Source organism: Setaria viridis, chromosome 7 (genome assembly GCF_005286985.2).
Source record: "Setaria viridis chromosome 7, Setaria_viridis_v4.0, whole genome shotgun sequence".
Classification (NCBI taxonomy): domain Eukaryota; kingdom Viridiplantae; phylum Streptophyta; class Magnoliopsida; order Poales; family Poaceae; genus Setaria; species Setaria viridis.
In genome coordinates this window covers 28,152,857-28,177,954 of record NC_048269.2, presented here as the reverse complement: position 1 = coordinate 28,177,954, position 25,098 = coordinate 28,152,857, and the positions used below count along the sequence as shown (strand labels likewise).

The window sequence follows — 25,098 nt, the reverse complement described above, 5'->3', positions numbered from 1 at the left end:
GAGGCGAGGAGCTGTGCATGGTGATACAATGGCGGGCGGATGGAAGTCCCCCAGGCCGACGGCGACTCAAGCCGACGAGGACAGCGGGCAACGGCCACCGGCCAAGACAGGACGACCACGCCATGGACGACAGTCAGCCATGGCCGGCGACCTGGGTGTTGAAACCCGTCCAGTCCCAATCTATCTGGACATAAATCTTGAATAGGGTGTCCAGGGGGATCCATTCCGTAGGTTAGGACGACCGACGGTGACTCGAGCCAATGAGGCCAAGAGTAGCGGCGGAGGAAGGGGCGGACGGACTTTCTAATAATATTTTCTGATGAAACGGTACCGGTACCGAGAAATAGGTAAATAGTGGTGTTAGTGGATAATTACCTCATAACTTCATGAGGTAGTTAAAATGATGGTTTCTAGAGCACTCTTTAAGGAACTCCAGAAAAAACTTAGAGTTAGCTTCGAGATCCACTTTTTTTGAATTGTTGGAGCTAGAGATGTTTGGCAAGATGGTTCAGAAGCGGAGCTAAAAAAATTGGAGTGGATGGTGTCTCCTTCGATTCAGGAGTTTACCACTACACTACAAAGACACAAATAGCAACTTAACTACTTTGTTTGCCACTTGGAATCGAAGCCGATCATTTGACAGCATGATTGTCTATCCAGCCAAATGGTTCGCGTGTCATGCACAATGCCAGCAAGGATTAATATAATTAAGCAAAGGTGCGGGAAGTTTCTGGCTTATGCTTAGTTTATCCTGTAAACTCCTGTACGTAGTTTGGGTTACGGATCTAATCACAGCAATTTTTTGCAAATAAAAAATCCTAAATATAGCGAACTACTAGTAGCTACCTCATTTGACTGACAACCTGGTCTTGGATGGTTGGAGTTTTTCTTGGTCAACAAGACAAACAACAGAACGGAAAACATGTCCCGTTTTGCTTTGATTTCTTTATACTACACGTATATACTGGTACAGTAGCACTAGTATGGTGTGAAAGGAATATTCAACCGATATACTGAATATATTCCCATTAATCACTTTGACAGAGCATCTAATACTAGAAGAAAAATAAGACCACTTTTGTCTATCATCATCAATCGGGAAAAAGAAAATGAAAAAAATGAAAAAGTCTTGCAGGGAAATCTGATGCGTGTACGAATTTCGCATCACAAACAGATAGAGTAGGTTTCAGCGTGCAAACACGTGAATCTAAATCACAGGCTGTTTCCAACGAGAGAAAATATCGTCACGGGTAATTAATTAACATCCAACTGGTCGACTTGGAGAAGAAGAAAGGACCTCCTGAGTTTCTGGAAGCCCGGGGAAGCAAGGCACCTCGCCTGTCGCTGACGGAGCGGCCCCACATACCCTATATAAAAATCACTCCCAAAAATCCCCGCTCCATTTCCAATCTCCAACCAGAAAACAATCACCGTCAACACAAGCGGCCCACCACGACTCACGTCGCATCTGCTCCCAAACTTGCGGCTCGCGAGGTCGGCGATTACCGGCGATGAGCTCCCGGATGGCCGGATCCCTCCTCCTCCGCCACGCCGGCGCCCGCTTGTTCACCGCGGGGGCGGTCTCCCCAGCGGCGGCGGCCGCGAGGCCGGCACTGCTCGCTGGCTGCGACGGCGTCCCGCCGGCGGTCATGGTGCGGTTGATGTCCACGTCCTCCTCCTCTCCCGCCGCGGCGGCGGCAGCAACGCAGAAGGCGAAGGAGGAGGCGGTGAAGGCGGCCAAGGACGGAGGGGACAAGAAGGCGGTGGTGATCAACAGCTACTGGGGCATCGAGCAGACGAACAAGCTGGTGCGGGAGGACGGCACCGAGTGGAAGTGGACGTGCTTTAGGGTACGTGCTCTGCGTTCCTACACGCTCTGATTATTGTTCGCCTTGTTTGCCTTTGCCCCTGTCGATTCGTCCTGGCGGTGGACGGATCTCTAGATCGGTTCATGCAGCAAGCGTCGGGGCTAACTCGTCATGCTAACAGTGCGTGATTAATTTGTTTATCTGCCTCAGCCATGGGAGACGTACACGGCGGACACCTCCATCGATCTGACCAGGCACCACGAGCCCAAGACGATGCTCGACAAGATCGCCTACTGGACCGTCAAGTCACTGCGCTTCCCCACCGACGTCTTCTTCCAGGTTCGCCTTTGCTGTTCAATTGATCATCAGTTCGGTGTTTCTAGCTGTACTGCTTTACTAGTTACATGGCGTGGCATGGGGTTTAAGTATCAATGGCGCTTGGATATTTTTGTTCTGCTTTCCTGCTTTCTGGGAAGTGGCAACTTGTATGTGCAACTTGGATAAAATTGAGTATTTTAGCGCAACCACGGTTTCTACTTTAATTACCACTGATCACTTTAGAAGAAGAACACGTTCCATTCGTTTTAGTGTGAAAATAATATGAGTACTTTCAAAGGCCGATCATCATGGTTATGTGTTGCAAACTTGTAAGCTGACACCGACGAATTTTGCGAATTGTCTGCAGAGGCGGTATGGCTGCCGGGCGATGATGCTAGAGACCGTGGCCGCGGTGCCGGGGATGGTGGGCGGCATGCTGCTCCACCTGCGCTCGCTCCGCCGCTTCGAGCAGAGCGGCGGCTGGATCCGCGCGCTGCTTGAGGAGGCCGAGAACGAGCGCATGCACCTCATGACCTTCATGGAGGTGGCCAAGCCGAGGTGGTACGAGCGCGCGCTGGTGATCACCGTCCAGGGCGTCTTCTTCAACGCCTACTTCCTCGGCTACCTCCTCTCCCCCAAGTTCGCGCACCGCGTCGTCGGCTACCTCGAGGAGGAGGCCATCCACTCGTACACCGAGTACCTCAAGGACCTGGAGGCCGGCAAGATCGACAACGTCCCCGCCCCGGCCATCGCCATCGACTACTGGCGCCTCCCCGCCAACGCCACGCTCAAGGACGTCGTGACCGTGGTGCGCGCTGACGAGGCTCACCACCGTGATGTCAACCACTTCGCATCGGTACGAATTAATGCTTGATATCAGCATCACTGTTTCATGTCATTTGGTCACAGATGTTTACTTGTGTTTATGGATTGGTTCTGAACTTCTGATGTCTGATTCGGTCTTTGATTGTGGCGTGCAGGACATCCACTGCCAGGGCATGCAGCTGAAGGAGTCCCCTGCGCCGATCGGATACCACTGAGGCTGATTGCGCTCTGCTGAATTTTTCATCGCTAATAAGAAAATGAGTGTTTTGTTTTTAAGGGAAAGCGTGCTGATGAGTTATGAGTATTACTACTGCAAGCAGGATATGTTTGAACCATTTCTTTGAGAGTGAAACCTATTTACACCTTAGTCTTTTATTGGGGGAAAAAGATTAATCTACATAGCTATGTACAGGTGCTTTTTGGGCGTTTTTCACTTGGAGTTCGTCTGTTCTGTCATTTCACCTGAATTGGCTATCCGATGTTGATCTGATATGTAGACACTTGGCTCATATCTTGGATTGCGAATGCTTTTCACTTGAAGTTCCTCTGTTGGCCCTTTTAGCTGAATTGACTCTTTGATCTGATATGTGCAATTTCTGCATCAGGCACTCAGGTCGCATCTTGGATTGCAAATGATTGATTGTGATAATTGGTTGCCTTTTCTTTAGTTTAAAATTAGGGTGTCTTAACTTCAAAAAAAAAAATGGTGTTTGATGCACTTTGGACGGTGGCTAATGCAACGGATGGCCGCAATTTTTGTTTGTCCAAATGGCAGTGGCAGACAGTAGCAGTCAGGTGGCTACCGTACAAAAACTTCGCCCACCCCTCTCGCCATCAGGGGCGCCCAATCTGCTGTGCTTCCTCGTCCTCCACCGCCCGCCGCCATGTATAACCTTCACCTGCAGCACCAGGCGGTCACTCTACACCCAAGCCGCCTACAAGCCTGCGTCACCGCGCCACACAGACAAGCAAAGCTGCCGCGCCGCCGCCGCTTCGCGCCACCACCCCTACTCCACGCGGAGAGCAGCAGATTCGCCTGCGTGCCCCGCGCGTCGGCCACCGGAAGCCCACGCCCCGACCCGGGCGAGGGCGAGCCCGGACGGAATGGTGGGTTCTGGACCAAGTGGATGGTGAGTTCGTGGTCACTATTGAATCAAGGGGAGTTGCTGATTGGCTTGGTGGGAATCCGGTGTGACTGAATGTGCGCGCAGGTGGGGAGCGCGGAGGCGAGGGCCAGGGTGGCCAAGCTCGGCCTGGCCGCCGTGCTGGCCTACGGGCTGTTCGACGCCGTCACCTACACCACCTTCTTCGTGCTCGCCTTCCTCGGCTACGAGAAGAGCACCGGCAAGAACCCTGCGGCCAATCTCAAGGCTCTGCTCGGGGTATGTTCTCTGTGGCTTTGCTGTGTTGTTTGATGGTGTAGTATCTTTCAGCTAGGTACTGCAATCCACTTTTCGATCTCCATTGCTATTGCTAGTGGCAAATTAGATGGAGAAGTCCACAGTTGACAACCACGAATAACTGAAATCATTTGCACCCTTGATGTTTGTAAGTTGGTACAGAACAGTTCTGAGATTGTTTGCTAGCAGATGACTTGCCAAAATCGGGCTCACGCTCATCTGAAGTTCTTTGACAAAAGACGCCTATTTTCTTTCTGTATTAGATTCAATTTTTTCTAGCTATTCCCAGGTGCCAAGTTTTAGTTGTAGTGGTCATTAGCCATGTTACTGTCTGCATATTTCCCCAAATGCAGAAGTGTTAGTGTCCTAAGATCGATGTTCATCTGCTTTCTTTTTGTCAGATTGTTATCCTAATGTGGACTGGTAACAACGTTACAAGGCCATTCCGAGTCGCTGGTGCAACTGCTTTGGCCCCGGTGATTGACAAGGGCTTGAAGGGTGTCCAGGAGAAACTTAACCTTCCAACCCAGATGTATGCCTTTGCACTTGTGATTGGATCTGTGGCCACGGTATGCTTCACAATAGTTGGTATCTTGATCCTCTCAAAGTGGGGAAAGTAAAAAGTCGCTTCTCTGCATATCCACAGTTTTGTTTTTTTGCAATCTTTTGTTTACATGCTCTTTTCCATGTATGTGAGTTTTGTACACATTAGTATAAGGTGATTAATTGACATGTTGTACTAATTCAGTTTGTACTAATTCAGTTATCCGAGGATGATTTCCTTCTCACATGGATAAACAACTAAAATAATTTTAGTTTTGATATTGGTTATCACACTTAGGGAGTGGAGTTTCAATATTTCTGGTACATAGGATAGGAGTACAGGACCTTTATGGATTTTCCAGTGTTGTAACTTGTAAGGCTAAAATACAGTTTAGACAAGGCAACAAGAGAGATATTTGGACAATCTTACGGCATAAGAAATGTGACATCTTGGTGACTTGATTAATTCTATATTAACCCAAAATGTTTTGTCAGATGGGTACCTCGGCATTACATAGGTTGCAACTAATTGATGATTAATAGTTGAATAATTTTTAATTATGGAAAAGGCTTCACTAACAAACAGATCTAATGGAGGAATATTTAAGTACATATGGCTGGCATATTAAGACCATGGGGCTACAGGCCAACAACTCAACACTTTAGTTCTTCAACATTTTAGCTTCAGTCGTGTATATTCTTTGATCATGAAAACAGGATATATTTGATGCACTGTTCAGATATATGATACAAAAAGGACATTTCAGAATATGCGTATACCTTGAGTCTAGACTGTCGCATGCTCTATCATTCACCAATCTGCATTCTACATGTGTGTAGAATTCAAACTTTTCAAATAATACCCAAATTTATTCAGAAATTTCTTTCCGCAGATTTTACATTAGCAGAGAGTAAAGCAAATTTGTGAGCTGTGGACAAGCATACTCAGTACCCACAGGAAAGAAATAGCCTAATAACAAAGAGTTAACTTCCCAAAACTGTCAGCTTCTTGAACAAATCTCTATATCATCTGCTGGTTGATTTTCAAATCTACCTCACATGCTTGCATTCCTCTAGAGGAGAGGTCATATCCGCCTTTAATATTCAAGTCTAGTTGGAGCAAGTCTTCAGTTTTTGGTGTCCATTTGACTTCCTTTGCCCCCTGACATCCTACTTGGTAGAGCTGAAAGCCTAAATTATTGTCTTTATGTTTGTCATCAGATAAAGCTTTCACCAATTGTTCGTTATTTTCTTCGCACACTCTAGTTGCATTGTCCATGAAACCTGATAGTGCTAGGTTGAAGTCCATGAGCTGTGATCTGGTTGATTCTATGTTGTCACTGGGTGCATTTACATCGGAGGAAATGTTTCTCTCAGCTTTCTCTAGTATCGCCTTTAAGTACTTCCCTTGGGCCTCAATTCGCATCTGCAGCTTCTTTTGCACCTGATTGCAGACATAAGCTCTTGTAATGTTAAGGAACAAAGTTTTGGAGTGCATAAGCTCATGGCAGCGATGTAAACTGTCTTACTCTTACCTCAAGTTGTTCTTGTAGTTTTCTTTGGACTTGAATTTGATACCTTAGTGCATCAGCAAGTGGCATCTCTCTGATTTACATAAAAAATATTTTAGAAATGGTTAGTTCAACCATTACCCATAAAAGTTCAACAATAAAAAGGTGTCCAATTTAGTCACATAACGAAAAGCAATCAGTTGTATTCACATTCCTGGGTCTCTTTGTACAAGGAAATTGGCAGACAAACTTTGAAGTTTGAAGATATAAAGTGGAAATAGTTTGCATTTACTGTAAATTAATACTTGATCTTAGCAGGTGAATTTCTAATCAGGGCCCCATTTATATTATTATCTACTGATAGACAGATTCCTGGTTTGGGATTTTGACTCATCCAATTTTTGGTTTCCTCTTATTGTGATTATGCTTCTACGTCCCATACATGCAGCAAAATAATACCTGTTTTGTAGATGTTTCAGAAATCCACTATGATTGACAACTGATGTTGTTGCCTGTGAGAATAGGAGTTGGGTAGGGCAAGTAATATAGCAGCTTAAACTAAGGTTCAGATAGGAAACCCAATCATTGTGTTGCTTTTGTCAGGGACTGCTTTGTGGCATTTACAGTTGTCTACTTAAACACAATGCATTATGCTAATTGCAACAAATATAGGTTGACTTCCTGTAGTGCGCAAAGGCCGGATATATCACTTGCAAGTAGTTGGACAGCGAAAGGTAATTGCTAGTTACCCTGTGTTCTTTCCTTCAGCAGGAACACCTGGAATAGGTGTTGGAGTGGGAAAACTGAGGCCTGGTGCGGCAAATCCTGATGACAGAAGAAGCGAAAGTACGAAGATAAGAATGGAAACTTTGCTCGGTAAATCCTGATGATAGAAAGTGACGAAGTGCAAGGTTCATACCACCACCGTTGGCAAGTTCCAGACCTGTGCTTTTCTTTCCCTGTTTTCCGAGTCTATATTTCTATGCACATCAGTATCAATGTCACAATCTGTTAGTACAATGGAGCACAAGTGTCTAGCAATGCTAAAGCGGTGAAGAAATAGAGCTCAAACCTGAAGATGGCTTTTCAGATGGTACAGAGTGAGGCCTTTCATGCCCATCAATCTGAGCACCGACTTTGGCGTTGCTTCTGTTCCGGTCAGCACAAGAAATGGTTACTCAAGAATACAGATATGCTCAAGGAAACAAAATTCAGATGAGCATGAGATTGATTAGCTACAGAGTGTCAGTTCAGAGAAGGAAAGATGAATTGCGCTTGATCTATTTTCTAGCATGACAGATGACGTGACTACCACTGTTTTTTTTATTGAAGAAAAATTACCACTGTTTCGAAAGGAAATTCTTGACAGTGTTCTCGTCAACTGTCTTCATTGCGCCTATGCCAATTGAATTATACATGTGCCTTTTAGGCTGTTTGACTATGCTGTATTGAACTTGCACAAGGCTCTATGGTCAACTACTCAACCAGGCAGTAGCTGAGTAGCTCACAGCCAAGCCGAGCAGAGTTCGGCCTGAACAATGCACGCCTACATGCTCTGCACTGTAGTAGCAGCATGGCACTAGCAGATTGCAGAGGATTTTAGGAGCCATCGCCTTCAGGTCCAGAAGGCTTCATCAGGACAGAGTAAACTATCTGATCGAGGAACCGAAGCAGGAAGGAAAGGAAAGAGAGGACTCACTGTCCGGGCCGCCGAGCTTGTCGACGGCGTCGACGAAGCGCTGGTGGAGGTCCGGCGTCCACCGCAGCCGCGGCTTGGGGTCCCGCGACATCGCCCCACCGCCACAGCCGCCGTATCTCCCCTCCATCATTCCTTCCTTCCCGGCGATCGCCGCTCCCTCTCCACGTCCTAGGGGGAAGCGATGATGCCGCGGCCGGTGTAACGCGAGCGTGAGCACAGGTGTATGTGAGGACAAGAGCGCGGAGCGAGGTGGGGAGCGCAGGGTGTGGCGGAGGAGGGCATCATGTGTGTGAGGAATATAGGACGACTTGAGCAGCTAGCGCTTGGGGTGGTGCAACGCATCGCAACGCAACGGCGCGTGGAACCAAACAAAACGAAACGAACGGGCATCTCGGCAGCGCCCGCCTCCAATCCGGGGGAGCCACTTGGCCGCCGCTCCTTCAGATTCAGACACGAGACACACCCGGCACAGGAAAATTATGAACAAAATTTAGCACAGTTAGGACGCATGATTTCAAGAAAAAGAAAAGGAAATCCGTGTGATCCTGCTCCTGCCGTTTCAAATACTGTCTTGTCAGTAGCTTCATCCTGAAAGAACATGTAGACACTCATTCTGCAGTAACAAAGTAGTTGCATTCAGATTCGTTCAGAACGATCCAACCAAGGCGGGTACAAGGACAGGGAGGGAAAATTGCCGCCAGATCACGTCGGTTTCGAATCTCTGCGTGGGAACGGGACGGAACGCAACCCGGGTCGGCCGTGCGAGCACGCAGCGCAGGCGGCGCGGAATATTCCGGCGGGGGCGCACGCGGCAGCGCGGGGAGCGCAGCGGCGGCTCGGGTGGGGCCCTCGAGCGGGAGGTTCGGCGGAGATGGCGGGCGCTGATATCGGCTGGAATATTCGCGCCAGCTGTGGCCGCGAGCCGCCGTGTGAGCCGCTGACCGCCGCCCCCCTCCTCTTGTTGTTGGATCCCATGGATGAGTCTCCATCCCAACCTCCAAGCGTCGGAGTCCACGCATCCAGCAGGGCATCGTCGCCGCAGATGATTAGCCGAATGCTAAAACCAGTAGATTCGAGCATCTCCGTATAACCCCTAGTGTGGCTCTTTTCGTACAATGCCACATTGGGCCTGTTCGCTTCAGCTTATAAGCCGGTTGAAAAGCTGAAACGGCTGATTTGTTGTGAGAGGAAAATACTGTTTGTTGGCTGTTTGTTTTCGATCAATTTGTGGCATAAACTGCGAGGCTGCGAGGGAAGATTCGACGAACCGCCTGTTTTGGCGTTGCTGCAGCGTCACTTTCCTGATTCAGTGCTGTTGGAACCCACCGCAGCTCTGCAATCTGCCGATGCCCTGAACCTGATGGCTCCATTTACAGACCATGTTGCCATCAGGCCGGACTCGCAAACATCTTCGCCTGAACAAGCTGAATCGCATTCAGTTCACACATCTACAGGCGCCAATCAGTATCAGTCATGAGTCAACATCACCAAGGGCACAGATTCTCCTTATTACTGAAACAAAATCTCAAGCATTGCAAGATGGTACTGTAATTACACAGACAGACAGACTGCAGAGGGAAGCCACAGGATTTACACATGCTGCATAGCAACCGGACGTATCATCCCAACTGAAACAGGGTCAGAATGGGGAGTTGTATGCTTACCCACAAACGCAATAAATATCATGCCCCACAAACCTGATAAATACCATGCAAGAGTGACAATACAGGGCAAGATTGGTTGGCACAAAATGTATAGTGGCGAAATCACCAAAGAACGAACAGAAGGAAATTAAATCAATAGGCATATATAGAATGGGCAGGCCAGCAGAGGAAACAGCGGATAATCGGATCTCCCAGGTATTTCTCAAGGCTCATTTGAAGCCGAACTGGTGCTTGTTGTAGTTTGCTAAGCTCTCGATGCCTCCACCTTGAGTAGATGGGATACCAGACATTCCTAGGCCAGATGCCGTGCCCATGGTCCAAGAGGTCATGGCCTTCTCATCAGACCCATCACCGAGCCCACCGACGATTCCAATGTCGGCTAGGTTCACCTTCTTTGCTGCAGTTTGGCAGAAACAATGACAATCATCAACATTTCTGACATTAGATATTTGTATATCAAGTTGATAGATATAATTGACAACAAGGAAAGAGAAACAAGGAACATACGTGCACTTATGTTCAGATCAATCAATCCTCGGCTCAAGGAGTCTGCCCATATGCCAGACTTCACCTGAAAATTTTCTTTCTTTGCGCTAGGCTTGGGAGCTGCCAAAGGTGTTTGGTCTGTCTTTCCAATGTTGCTACTCGAAGAAAGATCAAAAGGGTCCTTCGCTGATTCCTCAGTGCTAGATACAAAGGCACCAAAATCAGATGCATCTGTCTTGGGAGCTGCCAAAGGTGTTTTTCCGACATTGACAGTTGAAGAAAGATCAAATGGATCTTTAGCTGCTTCCTCATTGTTCGATACAAAGGTACCAAAGTCTGATGCAGCCTGAAGGTTCTGGCTTGATGTGCTGACATTTCCAGTAGAACTGTGGGTGGGTGGTGGTACAGTAGATGATCCGGCATTTGAGCTGAAGCCACCAAATGGGTCAGATCCATCGAAACTGTTCAAAGGAATAGCACCAAAAGGATCAAAAGGTTCAGGAGCCGCTTTCTTGGATACGGAAGTGTTTACTTCAGAAGATATCCCAGAACTTGGTGGTGGAATAAACCCAGTCTGTGGCAGAAATGCTGCAGCAAAAGATGTCTTTTCCGCAAAAAGGTCAACGTTATCCTGCAGTAATTTTCTATTATGAACATGCTGAATCATGGTACGGGGAATGCAAAACTACATGATATGCTAAAAATATTTTCAATTTTTTTTTACATTGGCACACTAGCAGTGAAGCACGGTTTTCACTGTATCTATCCTCTTCCAAGTAATCCACTTGATTATAGGAATGTATGCAAGCATTAGATGATTTTCCGTATATACATAAGCCTTAACATATGGAGAAACAAACCTGGACATCCGTATTTGCAGCTGTCTCTGCGCTTGCAGTTGCTGTTTGGAAATCTGCATCAGCAAACAGATCGGCCTGTGGTTCAACGGCACTGTCTGTTGCTGGAGATGCATCAATGAAATCGTCCATCAAGTTTGGCCCAAACAGATCCACCTCGCTTGATTTAGCAGTAGCTTTGCCTACAGAAAAAAACAAACAGCATTGAGAATCGCACATAGACCCGATCACCCAATTGAAGAAATGCCAATCTATAGACATTTTTGTGCAGAAAGCCACCAAGGAACACTTCAGTGCCATAGTTGTTGTGTTTTATGTCATAAATTTATTTCTCAAGTATGCACCCTATGCTAAAATGGCCATGTGGCAGGGAGAACCTACTCGTGTAATCTCCCCTGAACTCTGTTTTCTTTCTCTACTTAATGAATAAGGGGCATCTGTGCAGGTTATTGTAAAAGAAATCACAAAAGACAACTGACCCTATCCCTGCCTGTGATCTCCCCTGAACTCTGTTTTCTTCCTCTACTTAATGAATAGGAGGCTTCTGTACAGGTTATCGTAAAAAAAAAATCACAAATAGACAGCTGACCCTATCCCTGCCTCAGTTAATTTTGGAAGAATTACACACAAATCTAAATTTTGGTACTTTTGGCAATGGTCAATAAAAGGCAAAAACTCACTTATTACTACAGTCATACTTGTGAGAGCCTATCTGAGGTTTCCAACACATTAATTCAGTTATCAAAGAAATATGATTCATGTAATTAGTTTACGGTATTGTTCTTATTTAAAAAAATGGACAAACTATGGTTCACTTCTCTCTTTTTCTAAAAATAAATGCACTAAATCTGTTCATGCTTAGAACTGGCTAAAAGCCAATCGTACAAGTTTACTTTTGGCAAAATATTTATTATTATTTTTGACACAAAAATATTTATTATTAATACAATGCAAAACTGTGACCTGAACTGCTCAACTGACTATTGTAACAAGCTTTTCTGCCGAAACTTGAACATGCACTTAATTTATAGCGAAAGGCATTCGTGGTAATGAAGTAGCATAGGCACTAAATAGGTAAAAGATTTTACCATTAGATCCACGGGGATCAAAGTCATCAAAGTCGTCCTCGCTGTTGTTTGTATTAGATGGGGGCTTCAAGGAGCTGGGCGAACTATAATCCTCATTCCTGGTTTAACAACAGTGTAAGTCTGGATAAAGCTATAAAAACGAATCACTGAACTTGACATGCTCAACAACTTGGTTCACAACAATGTGACACCAATAAAAGTAGTATTATGATTTTGTGACAACGAGTTGTACTTTCAAACCATATTAATTTTCAATTCACCTTGGACCTTACTGTTATGCCAAGCACGCAGAAAAACTACCACCAGTAACCTAACCCACAGGCTACACCAATACAACTTGAAAACCAGCAGCCCTTAATTGGTGCATGAAGAATATGATGAGTAACTTGGAAGTTGGAACTACCTTCTATCAGGCTTTGTGTCCTTTCTCAACTTACTGCCAGATTTCTGGCTGCCAGTATTACTTGTGGAGGTTTTAACAGGTTCTTTGTCCCTGTAACTGTCACCGAATGAGTCACCTTCCCTTGTGCCACTGAAACTCCCATAACGTTCGCCTGAACTGTAGTTACTGCCAAATGCGGTTGAGCTTGACTTATATGTTATCCCTGTGGACGATAGTCCAACGTACCTTCAGTCACAACAATATGTGTTATAGATGAGAACACAACCAAAAAAGTGAGAGCAAACACTCAACAATTTCTCAAGAGAACCTACTTGTCACGATTGCTGGCCGCTTTGTCTCTCACAGCCTTTATTCTCTCCTTGTCATTTAGGATGCCCACAATAGTTTCTACTTTCTTTCTCACATTTATTCCAGCATCTTTTCCATTAGGCTCCACATACTCAAAACTTGAAAGAACCTTAATGGAAACAGCACATAAAAGAAAGTGTTTAATGGTATTCAAAATCAAACAAATGAGAATATAATAAAAGCACAGAATAAGGCATACCGAGATCTTAGAATAATGGTCAAGAATGTCATCAACTGCCCTCTCAGAACCGTTTGCTATCAAGTACTCAATAATTGTCAAGGCCTGGACATAGTCTTTTCTTAGTGAACAAAACTATAGATGAAAAATTCAGACAATACAAGTTTCTCCTCTTGGTGGTCAGTATGGCCAATGGGGAAATTACAGAATAGAGACCCATCACTGCTGAAAAGATAATATCATAGAATGGTCATGAAGAAGCAATAACCTTGTACACATGACGCCAATTCGCGCCTCTCTCAGCAAGCCTACTCCATAGGACATTCATTACCATCTGGCATTCAGCACTGCAGATTTTAGAAGCATCGTTTGAGCACCAACAATAAGCAATTAATAGAAAAATACACAGCATAAGGGGCAATAACTTACAACTTCTTAGTAGCCTGTGCAAGCTCTGAAAGCGCACTACCATGAGGGCCCCATGGTTCATCACTTGTGGCATCAAGTGCCTAATATATTTTTTAACAAAACATGGGTTACTCCACAGGAAGTTATGTTGTAAAACAATTATTAGAAATTTGTTTAAAGCAAGTAACCAAATATCTATGATAATCTATTGCCATGGTAGCATATTTAAGTGTGCAGAAAAAGGGTGAGTCAGGTACCTAGAGCATTTAGATACAAAAATTCACCTTAAATTCTGAATTAACAATGCTACTTAATTTGGTAATGAAAACTCGTATCCATTTAAAATTTCTGTACACAAACTGTAGAAATAACATAATAGAGTCACAGAGAACACGTCCAAACTGCATGATTAGGGAAATGATGACTCGCTCACCCACCACATGAACCAATTAAAGAAGCGAAACTATATTACATAAAAATGGCGAATTTTTACAGAGAAACAGTGCTAAGATCTGGGTGTGGCGAGATCCGACCTTCTGCTCAATCTCGGGGACCTTTAGCACCTTCAGATTGACCTCCCTCTTGCTGCACGAACACATACGCAACAAACAAATCAGGATCTCACGGAATCGAATCCAATAAGCATCGCTCACAGAATCTGACACACTAGCGAGATCATAGACTGGGCATAAACTTACATCTCACGCACAGTCTGATCGAAAACCTTCATGAAATCCATGGCCGATGAGGAGTGGCTGCAGCCGGCTGCAGGTTATTTGGGATCAGATCTGAGCTCCGCCCGGCCCAGTTGCAGTGGCAGCTACAAGAGTGGCCCAAACTGCGCCTCGATGAGGGACACGGAGAACGAGTCGCCGACGCCGTTAGGGACGCCGCCGCAGCTTCCCGGATCCCGGTCTACTGCGTTCCCCTCGAGGTCCACGTCCGGCCTCCGCCTCCACGGAGAGGTCCCCGGCGCCGGCGGCGGAAGCGGGCGCGGGAGGAAGCGGAGGAGGGCGGGGAAGGTGAAAGAGAAAGGGGAAGCGGTGAAGTGGGCAAATGGCCACCTGCGATACAACTTGGCCATGGGTGGGTAGGAGACCATCTATGTATCTCTGGACGGTCAGGATCAGATGGGGCGTGATCTGACGGTCCACGTAGCACCACAAGTGCAGTGCCACGGACAGGAGCTGGATTTTTTTTAGCAACCAGCTTTTGTTTTCTTGATGACACGAACACATGCAGTGATTGGTGCTGATGTATTGCCAGCCTTCCACATTTGGTTCCTTTCTTAGGATCAGGGAATTATCATAGTCTTGACCCTTTTTTTTTTTAGGAAAAACGTAAAAACACTACCGTCATGAGACTCAAGCTTGGTTGCACCATAGTGAACCACTCCATTAATCTTTCCATTATGAGGTATGGAGAATCCTAATCTATAATCAAGAACTGGCCAGAAGTAACCCGGAGGAACTGAAATTTGAGTGATCATAGTTCTATACAAAATAGCGATGCCGTACAAAATCAGTGAACAGTTGAAGCCTGGAACTCTACCGTGGCCTGACACAGCATGCAGTAGGAATATAGGATCATTCAGCATGCAAATTCTGCTCCCTTTCTTTTGAGAAATTCAGTAACTGTTGAGTTGGCAACATGCTAATATCAGCATTTTGCTATTCCTCTTGCCATCAGAAAGCACGAAAAACGTGAGTAGACACAACACATGGCCTGGACGCTAAGCAAAGTAACTGTTAAGTGTAAAACACGGAAATATTATAGAAGTTTTTTTTTATATAAAACTGTATGTACAATATTATGGACCAGCAACCAGTGTTACCAGCATACCAAGGAGAAATATAATGTAAATGTGATTACAGCGCTAGAAAACCCAAAATAGTCAACTACTGTACACATGTCAACTACTGTAAATGTGTATGATGCTCTCTTCTATGGGACATCAGCTCGATGGTGTTTTGGCGATGACGTTGAAGGGCCTCGTTCCTATTAACAGGTCTGGAGGTTCTGGAAGGTCTCTTTGGAACTGCAAAAGAGACAAAAAGACTATCAGGGCTACCTGGTTAAGAATTAGTGGTAATTGTGACTCTGTGAAACGATAAGCAGGCAAAGGATTAGCATGAAGGGGTAGAATGATACCAATGATGCCATTTCTTCATCGGATATGGTTGAAGCTATTGAAGATCCCAGTGTGGGAAGCCTTGGCTGCAGCCTTAGGCGCCGCTTCAGGAGTTCCAAACACATTCCAGAACCTTAATGTCTCATCTGCTGCAGCAGATGCCACGGTGCATCCATCAGGGCTCTGCAGAATTACCACAAGGCAAAGCAAGCAATCCATAAACAGGGTGTTCACAACAATTCATGCAAGACACGAAGTAAGGCAAGCAAAAAGCACAGGGTGTAAGGGAGCAAAGATTACCTGAGCCATGAACAGGACGCGGGAGGTATGGCCATTGAGTTCGGCCATCTTAACCATCGATGGGTACTTCCACAGGGTGAGCTGATTCTGAGTGAACCCGTGTGAGCTTAGCAGCTCCCTCTCATTCTTGTTCCAGAGCAGTGCGCACACTTGCGATCCAGTGTCAACTGAGTTGAGGCATGCACCAGTGTGGGTGTTCCAGAACTTGATGCAGCGATCACCCCCACCACCGCCAGAAGCCAGCAGGTTGCTTTGGAATGGGCACCATGCCAGTGCCTTCACGGCAGCCAAGTGATCCTGAAGCCTGTGCAACCATTGCGTACGCCCTGCAGACTGCACAGAGGATGACATGGACACATCCCAGATGTGTAGGAGGTTGTCATTTCCACCACTGGCCAGTTGCTGCCCTGATCCTGACCATTTGAGCCCACACACCTCCTGCTCATGTCCATGGTATGTCTGCACAACACTGTTCCTGATCCTCACATCATTGTTCACGATCTTGCCATCCATGCCACCAGTTGTCAAGATGCTGTCGTTCCATGCCAGAGAACCGACCCTCAACTCATGCACACCTCGCAGTGTCCTCAGCTGCAGAGAAAATCAATCACAATGAGCATCTTCAGCAAAACCAAAAGAAACAAAACCATTGGTAATAGAACACATCATCAGAAGCGCCCAAGAAGTACCAACCAGTCGGTTCGAGGTAGTGTCAAAAAGCTGGACATCAGAGGAGTTCAGTCCTACAGCAATGTGCCGGCCATCAGGAGCCCAGCTAACGCTTGTGACAGGACCAAAGTCCTCATCAATGGTAACAAGCTCAGAAGTAGACCCACTGGAGGCATCCCAGAGGTACACCGTGCTGCCTAGCGCAATGGACAGCACATTGCTGCTTCCCCAATCTAGCAGGTTGAGGTAGTAATCGTCAGCGAGCTCTGGCGCATCCAGAGTCCTCTCTGAAGACTGCGTGAATTGCCAAGGCACATTCAGTCAGTAACCATCATGGATTGGCACTTCAACCGCAACACCAAAGAACAACACAGCTACAGTGCATACCTGGGGAATGTGTCGGCGCTGCTTCGCCGGCTTGGCTTGGACCACATCAGAACGGAGATCCGTGAGCACGTTCTGAGGCTCTGGCGGCTTGTTCCGGAAGGCGAGTATCCTGGTGCGGTTGTTGAGCAGCTTCTCGGCCAGCAGCTTGCGGTACGCCTCCTTGGCCGGGGACACCGCCGCTGCCGGGTTCTCCTTGCCCTTCCTCGGCTCCGTCAGCAGGTAATGCGCAAAGTCCATGTCCATCGCCGACCGCTCCGGGATGAACCTGTCGCCCTGCAAAGCAAGATGATCAACCGTTCAGGCATTCCGTCGAACAGCCTGCGTGCTCGTGCGAAGGATGGGTTCCTACGAACAGCCTGCGTGCGCGTGCGTGCGAAGAAAGGGAGATTGGGGGTCAAGAACTCACGTAGCACTTGGCCGACGGGTTGCGGGGCCCCGTGCTGAGCGGCGGCATGTACGGCCTGGACCCTGCCTCCTGGAGCGCCGGCCGCGGCGGCGCCGCGCGTCGGCTGCCGCACTTCTGCGACGAGATGGAGTTGGATCCTGCGTCCATGGGTTAGAAGTAGGAGCAACAAGAACAAGTAAAAAGAGCACGCCGCAGCTAGTAGAAGGGATCTACTACTACCGCCACGAACAAGATCAACGCAGAAATCAACACGAGCAATGTAACTACACAGAAACAGGATTCACGCAAAAGTATCCTACCGCAAAGATTCTACTCTAGTACCAAAGAACAAGAAACCAGAACGAAGCTAACGATTCAACTCAGAGAAACAATCAGATTTTTTTCTTCTACTAGACCGGCACACGCAGCAGACAATCCAATCAAAGAGACTCGAAAAGGGGGAGGAGAGGAGCCTGGGATCTCGGAGAGCTTTGGTCGCGAGACGGCGTCGTCCCCCCGATCGCTCGCTGGATTCGCTGGCGGCGACGGAGGACGATGAGATCGGGAGCCGAGAGGAGGGAGGGGGGAGGATTTTGCTTAGGCGGCGGGGAGGGCTTCTTGGTCGGATCCGTGGAGGAGATTGTACGGGAAGGAGGGAGAAGGGCTTTGTAGCCGTAACGGCTAGTGCCCGAGGAAATCAGCCGTTGGGTTGCGGGTAGCGGCCTGCCTGGCTCCGGTTGGCTTGGGCGCTTGGCAGGCAGGGTTAGCGTGTACCCGTGTACGCAGTTGGGCACCCGGCAAGTATACGCTTGATTGGTTGGTATTGCTGTGTACACAGTGTAGTGTTTGCATCTGCTGTACTGCCTATGGTTTTTTTTTCTGGCTAATTAATCTGCTTGATCAAGTCTATTTCTGAAGTAATTGGATTTGATCTTATGGTTAGATTCAGTCAAATAGCAACCATGACATGAAAAGCACGTTTTTAAAAACTCTAATGGCATGAAATCTTTAGTTTTGCTGTCGACATTACATGGATTGATTTATAATTTATCACACTCGGGTTGATTTCATATCAAGAATAAGGGGGCTCGTTCGGTTACTCTGGAATGAGTCCCTCAAACGATTCCCGGTTGGAATGGTTCATTAATTTGTATAATCTTGATAAGCTGGATTGGTTCCTCGGTCCAATCCTAACTAACCGAACGGACCCAAACTCAACAAAAGTTTCTCAGCTCACAAGCCTGGTACTAACCCAGATGACACGTAAACACAAACCTTGGGCACTAATGCATCACAAAAATGGATAGTCCTATACCTAGCATGTTGGTAATTCGTAACTGTAACAGTGTCAGTTTCTCAGTCGAACATGAGGCGAACATCAGCAGGAAAACATACAGCATCCTGTATCTGCCTGCACTCACACCTTGTGGCGCTTCTGTTCGTAACTCCAACCTCCCAGGATCAAGGCGTGACTAGAGAATTCATAGTAAGCAACCGTAGAAGGCTTTTCGCAGCGCCGCTTCGTCCAAATTTCTACCAATAAACACTAGTTTGTTGATTCTCTTCTCATCAGGTTCCCAGGGCTTTGCCGGGCATCCTTCCAGCATAGAGTGCACACCCTATAATTTTGGAAGTTAGCATGAGGAAAAAGTCTTTCTGTGCTAGCAAAAGATGACAGAAAACGTACCGATAAAATCAGAACTATACTGGAGGAGCATCAAATTCATTGAAGTAAATGGACAGGAAGATAGTAAATTGACTAACCTGAAATACGAAGCGTCCAGTGGACTCATTTACGGATATAACACCCTTTAATCTGTACAGATCTTCCCCTTTCTCATCAACCAGCCTCTCCAGCCAATCATTTACCTTCAAAAGGAAGTAGCAATAAACAAGCCAGTTCATGCAGACGTGACTTAGCAATGAAGGGACAAAGACTGAAAACACATAATATTTCAAGCAAGTTCTTCAGTACATTGAGTTAACCCAAGTACAATTTACCTCATCAAGATCAAGTACCCCCTCCGAAACAATGCTCACACTAGTGACAGCTGAATCATGAACATGATCATGATGGTGTCCTATAAGCCAGCAGAGTAAACTAAAATTTAGACAGAAAGTAAAAAACAATATGCTCTCACACAAGTGCAAGCAAAATACTGGTGGTCAAATTTCACTGCCACGTGCCACCTCAATTTGAATTTTACTTGTCACCATTTTTCTTCCATCACAAAATTTGATTTAAGATACAAACCCAGAAGATACAGGACATCAGACAGCAAAGTATGAACTTTACCATGTGCATCTCCATGGTGACAGTGGCCTGTCTCCTTGCTTTGTTGCAATTGAACTTCAGCCTCAATCCTGCATTTAATTACCTCAATTAGAGAAGCAATAAATGGTACTGGAGGATCATAGCCCAATGATCTTCAATACCAAAGAAAATAAACATTACTAACCTGTCAAGGTCATAGCCTCCAATTCCTAGCACAAAATCCATATCAACATCGCCAAATTTTGCCTTTTTCATCTGTGCCATTCCATTTATGAGCTGCGAGAAGAAAGAAAAGAACCAGCATGAATGAATAAACCATCAGCTTCCATTCTTATTGCATGAAGTTGTTATACCAATCTACCTTAATTTTCTTAGTTAATGCCTCCAGTTCTGCATCATTAACCAAATCAATCTGTATTATGGAAGTTACAGAACATTAGAATAGCAAGTGATGTTTCTGAAAGTTCTATTCTGAAACCAGAAAAAATGTAGAAATAGATGTACCTAAGAACTACTAGTACTGACTCTTTTGAATCTTCTATACATGATAATAAATACCTTATTCAATATAATCCGGTCTGCATAAGCAACTTGTTCTACTGCCTCGTTTACAACCCATCTGGCTTTTACTTCATTCAAATGCTTCATGGCATGCTTGCAATCAACCATAGTAACCACACCATCAAGTTTCACATATTTAGAAACTAGTTCATCTGAACAGAATGTCTCAATAACAGGACCAGGTTTTGCAAGACCTGGACAATGAAATTGACTGTCAGGCGCTCAGAAATCAATAGCAGGCTCATAATGCAAGAAAGAGGGACTTGAATCCAATGAGATCCACCTGTTGTTTCAATAACAATATGATCAAACTTGTCCCCCTTCTGCTTCACCAACTTCAGAAGCATCTTTACAAGATCCCCTCGGACAGTGCAGCACAAGCAGCCATTATTCACCATTACAATGTCCTCAGCAACAGAAGAGTGGCTAGCAACAAGCGAGCTATCAATATCCACCTCGCCAAACTACACAAGAAAATCGAATATGGCTCATTCATAGTGTATCAGGGGGCGTTTGGTTCCCTTTGCTTATTTTTAGCACGTGTCATATCAAATGTTTAGATACTAATTAGGAGTATTAAACATAGACTATTTACAAAACCTATTACATAAGTGGAAGCTAAACAGCGAGATGAATCTATTAAGCCTAATTAATCCATCATTAGCAAATGTTTACTGTAGCAACACATTGTCAAATCATGGACTAATTAGGTTTAATAGATTCGTCTCGCCGTTTAGCCTCCACTTATGTAATGGGTTTTGTAAATAGTCTACGTTTAATACTCCTAATTAGTATCTAAACATTCGATGTGACGGGTGCTAAAAATAAGCAGAATGAACCAAACCAGGCCTCAGTTGGCCTCACAATGCTAATTGAGCCAACTTAGTGCAAACATCAGCCTATTGCAGAACAGGATATGAAACACAAAGATAACAATGGTAAACATGATCTGAAGAATATATTATGCATGGCTGAATGCACAATGTTAACCAGGGAAAGAAAACATGGAAAGAGACGCATATATATTCAAATTGCCTCATTTTCGATGACAGCGATCCTCTTCCCGTGCTGTGAAGTTAAAATGTGGTTCAGGAGGGTTGTCTGCAAAATTATAGATTTCAGTACAATTATCCAACCTTAATAGACAATCATTAGTGTATTATATGCTAAATGTATCATGTATGTGGTTTAAAACAACAATCATCATAAGCCGCTGTCTGAGCATTGCATTTCACAAGTAGAGCACCATGTGTGTCCCAATATTTGGGATCGGGTGGAGGAAGTGCCGAACAATCACATCAGCTGCTGTCTGAGCTGAAGGAAACTTGCAGCGGGCAGCGGCTACAGACTATACTATACTAGACATCGACACCAATCCGTAAGCACTGTACGAGAAGGGAAGGGCGGGTGGGAGGGCGAGGCGGCACCTTGCCGGAGCCGAGGAAGCCGGTGATGACGGTGGCGGGGACGCGGGTATCCAGCGCCTGTGCGTCGAAGGCCGCGTCGGAGAGGCCCCGCAAGAACCCGGCCGGCGGCGGCGGCGCGAGCGTACGGAAGTGTCTGGAGAAGGAATCGAGGGGGCCGCGGGCTATAGCGGTGGCGGAGGTGGTGACCGCGGTCCTGGCCGCCCTCGAAAGCAGCAGCCGCGCAACCGCGGCCACCATGTTGACAGGCTAGGCTTTGACTTGAGCTTCGCGGGGGTTGATTTGGGGGGTTTTCGCGTGTGTGTGCGCGTGTTTTGGGGGTGGGGGGAGGGGGGGGGGGGGGGGGGGGGGGGGGGTGGAGGGAGGGTTGGGGTTTAGCGGCCTCGCCGGTCTCGCTGCTACTTTGCTGGGAGCTGAACTGATGTCCCGGCCTTTTGAAGTCTGAATACGGAACTCGTTGTCAATCAGAAGAAAAAAACGGTGATGTTCATATTGGCTGCGACAATATGATGCACTGAATATACTTGTTTGATGTTTGACATGCTCTACTGATCCGCTTGAACATAACAAACATTGTTTTCCCTGAAATTCGTGAAATTTCTCGCCAATGGAATTCAGAACTGTAAGAGACATTTGTTGTTCAGGACTCCAGGCATGAACTGATGCTGGTTGTTTTTCCATGGTAGCAGACAAGCAGGTTTTAATCAACATCAAGCTCAATCTTCATGCCACAAACTCTGCAGAGCAAACAGAAATCACGATTGACTCCTTTATCAATGAAATTGGCACAATCTCGTGTCGGTTCGTTCAAAAAGAAATCACAACTGAAGTACTCCATGCCAGGCCCCTCAAGTGACCAGTATATTCAGGATTTTGAGGCAAGTTACCAAAATTTGCTGACATAGTGACATTACTCTTGAATTCCCCTTGTCCATTCAAGACATCAATAAAACAGAACTACAGAAGTCAAACAGATCTCGGACCTTTCCATGTGCAGCACAAGCATCTCACAGTTTTTTATTTACTTCATCCGCCCTTTGCGTTGCCTTCGTTTTCAGGGGAAACGGACACTGCCATGAACAAATATCAAACTAATACCAAACGAAGTGATGACAATTGGTAAGGAAGTACCAGAGCATACTATCATTGTTAATGCCATCATAATCTATAGTATATATATACTAATATTAAAAAAATACCATACGAAAGGCATGAAACTAGCTGTATACACTATCCATCCTGACAGGAAGACAATGTGCTACCACTAACAACTTTATCCCATTTTGCATAGCAAAAGCAAAGAGAACCCCACTTCAGAATTCAACAGATAACATAGCAATAAGAAAACATTGTACCTCACTAATTGGTTAAGATGATAGATATCTAGTAATCAAATGCAAAGAGAACACTGTACCTCGAGTACCATAAAACCATTGGTTTCAAAGAGCACCATGGCACCAGTGAATACAGGAATTTCAACCACATCACCAATGCACAAAGCATTCCTATATTTGTATATAGGCATCAAAAAACATCTTATCAGATTAAACCCAAGAGATGAAACAAATAGGTTCTCATAATGATAGCATTCATATTTAGCCAAGGAAAACTGTCTGGCACAAGAGGTCCACACCATGCCATCAGCATTCAGTTGCTCGCCAGGTTGTGCAATTAGAAGAAACATCACATTAGTCCAGTCATACAAGTACAACCGTGTTGTGGTTACTGGATAAACATGCACACAGAAACAAGTTGCAACCCATACTATCAAACATTCATATGATGAGACTCCATACAATGCTCCTGAACCTCATGATTACGGTCTGACCAGCATACGGACTAACTTAAACAACATTATTAACTAATAACATGAAACATTAATAATGTACCGTCTTGTAGGCTAGTTCAATCTTGGCCTGCTCATGATGAAGATAACACTTTCCCCCTGAAACTCGCGAGAAAACTCAATAAAATTCAGAATTCCGAATAGCCATGTGTCCTAGGCTCCAGGTAAGAAATGCTGCATCATATCAACAGCTTTTTCCTACATAGCAGCAGGTTTCATTCAACATCATTGAGCACCAGAGAACCATTGTTTTCAAAGAACAGTGGAACACCATGGCACCAGCACATACTGGAAGTTCAACCATATCAATGCACACAGCATTCACACTCATGCATACATCGAAACAGAAGCATCTTATCTTATCATATTAAACTTGGAAGAGAAAAACTATCTTATCATAACATAAAACATTCGAATTCAGGCAAAAGGGAAATCGTCAGGCAGTCGTTTGCCTCGTGCAATTAGAAGAAACATCACATTACCCAGTGCAATTAGAGTGCAACCATGGTGTCATCACTTACTGGATCAACATGAACATAGATGCAACCTCTAATCCATAATACTGAACATTCATAGTCATAGATGCTACTAGCCTACTACACACCAATGTTCTAGAGCCTCATGATTTGGGTCCGATCAGCACCAGCACAGGCGCTAACTTAGTTATACTATTAACCAATGTCATGCATTTTTAGGCAAATACTATATCACTCGATCGGTGCGAAGTAGGGTGGGGAGCCCTTCGAGGGTGGCGTCGGCGCTCTCGCGGAGGATGACGAAGGCGGCCACCTCGGCGTCGCTGGGGGCCACCCCTGCCTCGCGGCGCTGCGCCTCCATCTCGAGCAGGTCGGCGGCGATCGCCGCCAGGCGCTCCTCCCGGTCCCGCAGCGATGCGAACCGCGCCAGGATGCTCTCCATCTCCTTATCCTCCGCCTCGCGGCCGCTGATGCGCATAGCGCTGTACTGCCGCGCCAGACTCGCCTCGTGGGCCACCGGGAGAGACGAGGGGGCGCCGCCACGCCGGCCGTGCCTTCCGGATCCTTCGCCGCCATCGCTGGGAGAGAGAGAGAGCTCCTTGCCTTTTTGGGTCGGGGAAAGTAAACCCAGATATTTTTTGTTTTTGCCACTTTTTTTTTGTTGGGCCGAGCCGGGAGAAGCTGGGCCGGACCAGGCCTTGTGGAGTTGTAGAATGGCCTTCCAATAGAAATCTCTATCTCACTCTCTCTCTCTCTCTCTCCCTCGAATCGTCAATCGCGGGCTCGGGCTTGCCGAGTGATTTGTTGGGGTCGTCCATGCAGGCGCCGCCGCCGCCGGCACCGGGTCGGAGGAAGATGAGCTGACCGGAGACGATGGCAGGGAAGATCGAGGAGGGGCAGTACAAAGTGCGGCGGATGGAGCTCCAAACGGCGGACGTGGACCGCGAGATCGAGGTCCTGGAGAAGGTGGTGGAGGGCATGGAGGCGGAGAGGCAGTACGAGCTCGACCTCGCCGCCCATTGCATCGACCTCGAGATGATGCGCAGGGCGCGCCAGCTCGCCCGCCCTCGCCCGCCGCTCTCCGAGGCGGAGGAGCGGGCCCTCCGTG

At 46.3% G+C, this 25,098-nt stretch overlaps 6 protein-coding genes across 11 annotated transcripts; 2 read left to right on the top strand and 4 right to left on the bottom strand.

The window, feature by feature from the left end:
- Positions 1-1,397: 1,397 nt before the first annotated feature.
- LOC117863973 (ubiquinol oxidase 1a, mitochondrial) lies at positions 1,398-3,491 on the top strand. The gene is made up of 4 exons (XM_034747923.2): positions 1,398-1,850; positions 2,019-2,147; positions 2,494-2,982; positions 3,107-3,491. Exons 1-4 carry the CDS (start codon positions 1,512-1,514, stop codon positions 3,164-3,166), a joined length of 1,017 nt encoding a protein of 338 aa, XP_034603814.1. The 5' UTR covers positions 1,398-1,511; the 3' UTR covers positions 3,167-3,491.
- Positions 3,492-3,630: 139 nt separating this feature from the next.
- Positions 3,631-7,773, top strand: LOC117863976 (uncharacterized). Of its 5 annotated transcripts, none has more exons than XM_072294939.1 (4): positions 3,631-4,081; positions 4,163-4,333; positions 4,753-4,883; positions 5,788-7,773. In XM_072294939.1, exons 1-4 carry the CDS (start codon positions 3,836-3,838, stop codon positions 5,807-5,809), a joined length of 570 nt encoding a protein of 189 aa, XP_072151040.1. In that variant the 5' UTR covers positions 3,631-3,835; the 3' UTR covers positions 5,810-7,773. The 5 variants fall into 5 exon arrangements, with proteins under 5 accessions (XP_072151040.1, XP_034603818.1, XP_034603817.1 ...); XM_034747927.2 differs by having other exon boundaries at positions 4,753-4,920; positions 7,177-7,773; XM_034747926.2 differs by having other exon boundaries at positions 4,753-4,920; positions 7,174-7,773.
- Positions 5,705-8,684, bottom strand: LOC117863974 (myb family transcription factor PHL11). Its single transcript, XM_034747924.2, has 6 exons — positions 8,105-8,684; positions 7,478-7,554; positions 7,325-7,385; positions 7,155-7,230; positions 6,430-6,499; positions 5,705-6,338 (listed from the first exon to the last, which is right to left on the bottom strand). Exons 1-6 carry the CDS (start codon positions 8,232-8,234, stop codon positions 5,916-5,918), a joined length of 837 nt encoding a protein of 278 aa, XP_034603815.1. The 5' UTR covers positions 8,235-8,684; the 3' UTR covers positions 5,705-5,915.
- Positions 8,685-9,588: 904 nt separating this feature from the next.
- On the bottom strand, positions 9,589-14,613 carry LOC117863970 (clathrin interactor EPSIN 1). Its single transcript, XM_034747919.2, has 11 exons — positions 14,235-14,613; positions 14,070-14,121; positions 13,558-13,637; positions 13,397-13,475; positions 13,150-13,233; positions 12,914-13,059; positions 12,603-12,827; positions 12,200-12,297; positions 11,115-11,293; positions 10,276-10,885; positions 9,589-10,165 (listed from the first exon to the last, which is right to left on the bottom strand). Exons 1-11 carry the CDS (start codon positions 14,273-14,275, stop codon positions 9,978-9,980), a joined length of 1,782 nt encoding a protein of 593 aa, XP_034603810.1. The 5' UTR covers positions 14,276-14,613; the 3' UTR covers positions 9,589-9,977.
- A 671-nt stretch (positions 14,614-15,284) lies between these two features.
- On the bottom strand, positions 15,285-18,143 carry LOC117863971 (cell division cycle 20.2, cofactor of APC complex). The gene is made up of 6 exons (XM_034747920.2): positions 17,430-18,143; positions 17,024-17,296; positions 16,661-16,930; positions 15,968-16,558; positions 15,688-15,850; positions 15,285-15,574 (listed from the first exon to the last, which is right to left on the bottom strand). Exons 1-5 carry the CDS (start codon positions 17,574-17,576, stop codon positions 15,704-15,706), a joined length of 1,428 nt encoding a protein of 475 aa, XP_034603811.1. The 5' UTR covers positions 17,577-18,143; the 3' UTR covers positions 15,285-15,574; positions 15,688-15,703.
- Positions 18,144-18,515: 372 nt separating this feature from the next.
- On the bottom strand, positions 18,516-21,987 carry LOC117863972 (uncharacterized). Of its 2 annotated transcripts, XM_034747921.2 has the most exons (10): positions 21,672-21,987; positions 21,280-21,345; positions 20,528-20,708; positions 20,242-20,438; positions 20,045-20,095; positions 19,868-19,959; positions 19,705-19,772; positions 19,410-19,489; positions 19,173-19,277; positions 18,516-19,027 (listed from the first exon to the last, which is right to left on the bottom strand). In XM_034747921.2, the coding sequence occupies exons 1-10, from the start codon at positions 21,906-21,908 to the stop codon at positions 18,890-18,892; spliced, it is 1,215 nt and encodes a 404-aa protein (XP_034603812.1). In that variant the 5' UTR covers positions 21,909-21,987; the 3' UTR covers positions 18,516-18,889. The 2 variants fall into 2 exon arrangements, with proteins under 2 accessions (XP_034603812.1, XP_034603813.1); XM_034747922.2 differs by lacking the exon at positions 21,280-21,345.
- Between the last annotated feature and the right edge of the window lie 3,111 nt (positions 21,988-25,098).

Bases quoted from the DNA above. Each gene is read 5' to 3' on its own strand.
- LOC117863976 (XM_034747925.2), top strand. From the start codon at position 3,836: ATGTATAACCTTCACCTGCAGCACCAGGCGGTCACTCTACACCCAAGC. The intron at 4,082-4,162 runs GTGAGTTCGTGG...ATGTGCGCGCAG, and splicing joins GGTTCTGGACCAAGTGGATG to GTGGGGAGCGCGGAGGCGAG. The intron at 4,334-4,752 runs GTATGTTCTCTG...TCTTTTTGTCAG, and splicing joins ATCTCAAGGCTCTGCTCGGG to ATTGTTATCCTAATGTGGAC.
- LOC117863973 (XM_034747923.2), top strand. From the start codon at position 1,512: ATGAGCTCCCGGATGGCCGGATCCCTCCTCCTCCGCCACGCCGGCGCC. The intron at 1,851-2,018 runs GTACGTGCTCTG...TATCTGCCTCAG, and splicing joins GGAAGTGGACGTGCTTTAGG to CCATGGGAGACGTACACGGC. The intron at 2,983-3,106 runs GTACGAATTAAT...TGTGGCGTGCAG, and splicing joins ATGTCAACCACTTCGCATCG to GACATCCACTGCCAGGGCAT.
- LOC117863970 (XM_034747919.2), bottom strand. From the start codon at position 14,275: ATGGATTTCATGAAGGTTTTCGATCAGACTGTGCGTGAGAT. The intron at 13,638-14,069 runs GTCGGATCTCGC...AAAATATATTAG, and splicing joins TCCCCGAGATTGAGCAGAAG to GCACTTGATGCCACAAGTGA. The intron at 12,828-12,913 runs GTAGGTTCTCTT...TTGTGACTGAAG, and splicing joins GCGGCCAGCAATCGTGACAA to GTACGTTGGACTATCGTCCA.
- LOC117863971 (XM_034747920.2), bottom strand. From the start codon at position 17,576: ATGGACGCAGGATCCAACTCCATCTCGTCGCAGAAGTGCGGCAGCCGA. The intron at 17,297-17,429 runs GTGAGTTCTTGA...CTTGCTTTGCAG, and splicing joins ACCCGTCGGCCAAGTGCTAC to GGCGACAGGTTCATCCCGGA. The intron at 16,931-17,023 runs GTATGCACTGTA...CAATTCACGCAG, and splicing joins AGCGCCGACACATTCCCCAG to TCTTCAGAGAGGACTCTGGA.
- LOC117863972 (XM_034747921.2), bottom strand. From the start codon at position 21,908: ATGGTGGCCGCGGTTGCGCGGCTGCTGCTTTCGAGGGCGGCCAGGACC. The intron at 19,490-19,704 runs GTAAAGTTCATA...GCTGGCTTATAG, and splicing joins TCACCATGGAGATGCACATG to GACACCATCATGATCATGTT. The intron at 19,028-19,172 runs GTTAGTCAATTT...CCAAAATTATAG, and splicing joins CTGGACGCTTCGTATTTCAG to GGTGTGCACTCTATGCTGGA.
- LOC117863974 (XM_034747924.2), bottom strand. From the start codon at position 8,234: ATGATGGAGGGGAGATACGGCGGCTGTGGCGGTGGGGCGATGTCGCGG. The intron at 7,555-8,104 runs GTGAGTCCTCTC...TGACCGGAACAG, and splicing joins CAAGCTCGGCGGCCCGGACA to AAGCAACGCCAAAGTCGGTG. The intron at 6,339-6,429 runs GTAAGAGTAAGA...GTCTGCAATCAG, and splicing joins AACTACAAGAACAACTTGAG to GTGCAAAAGAAGCTGCAGAT.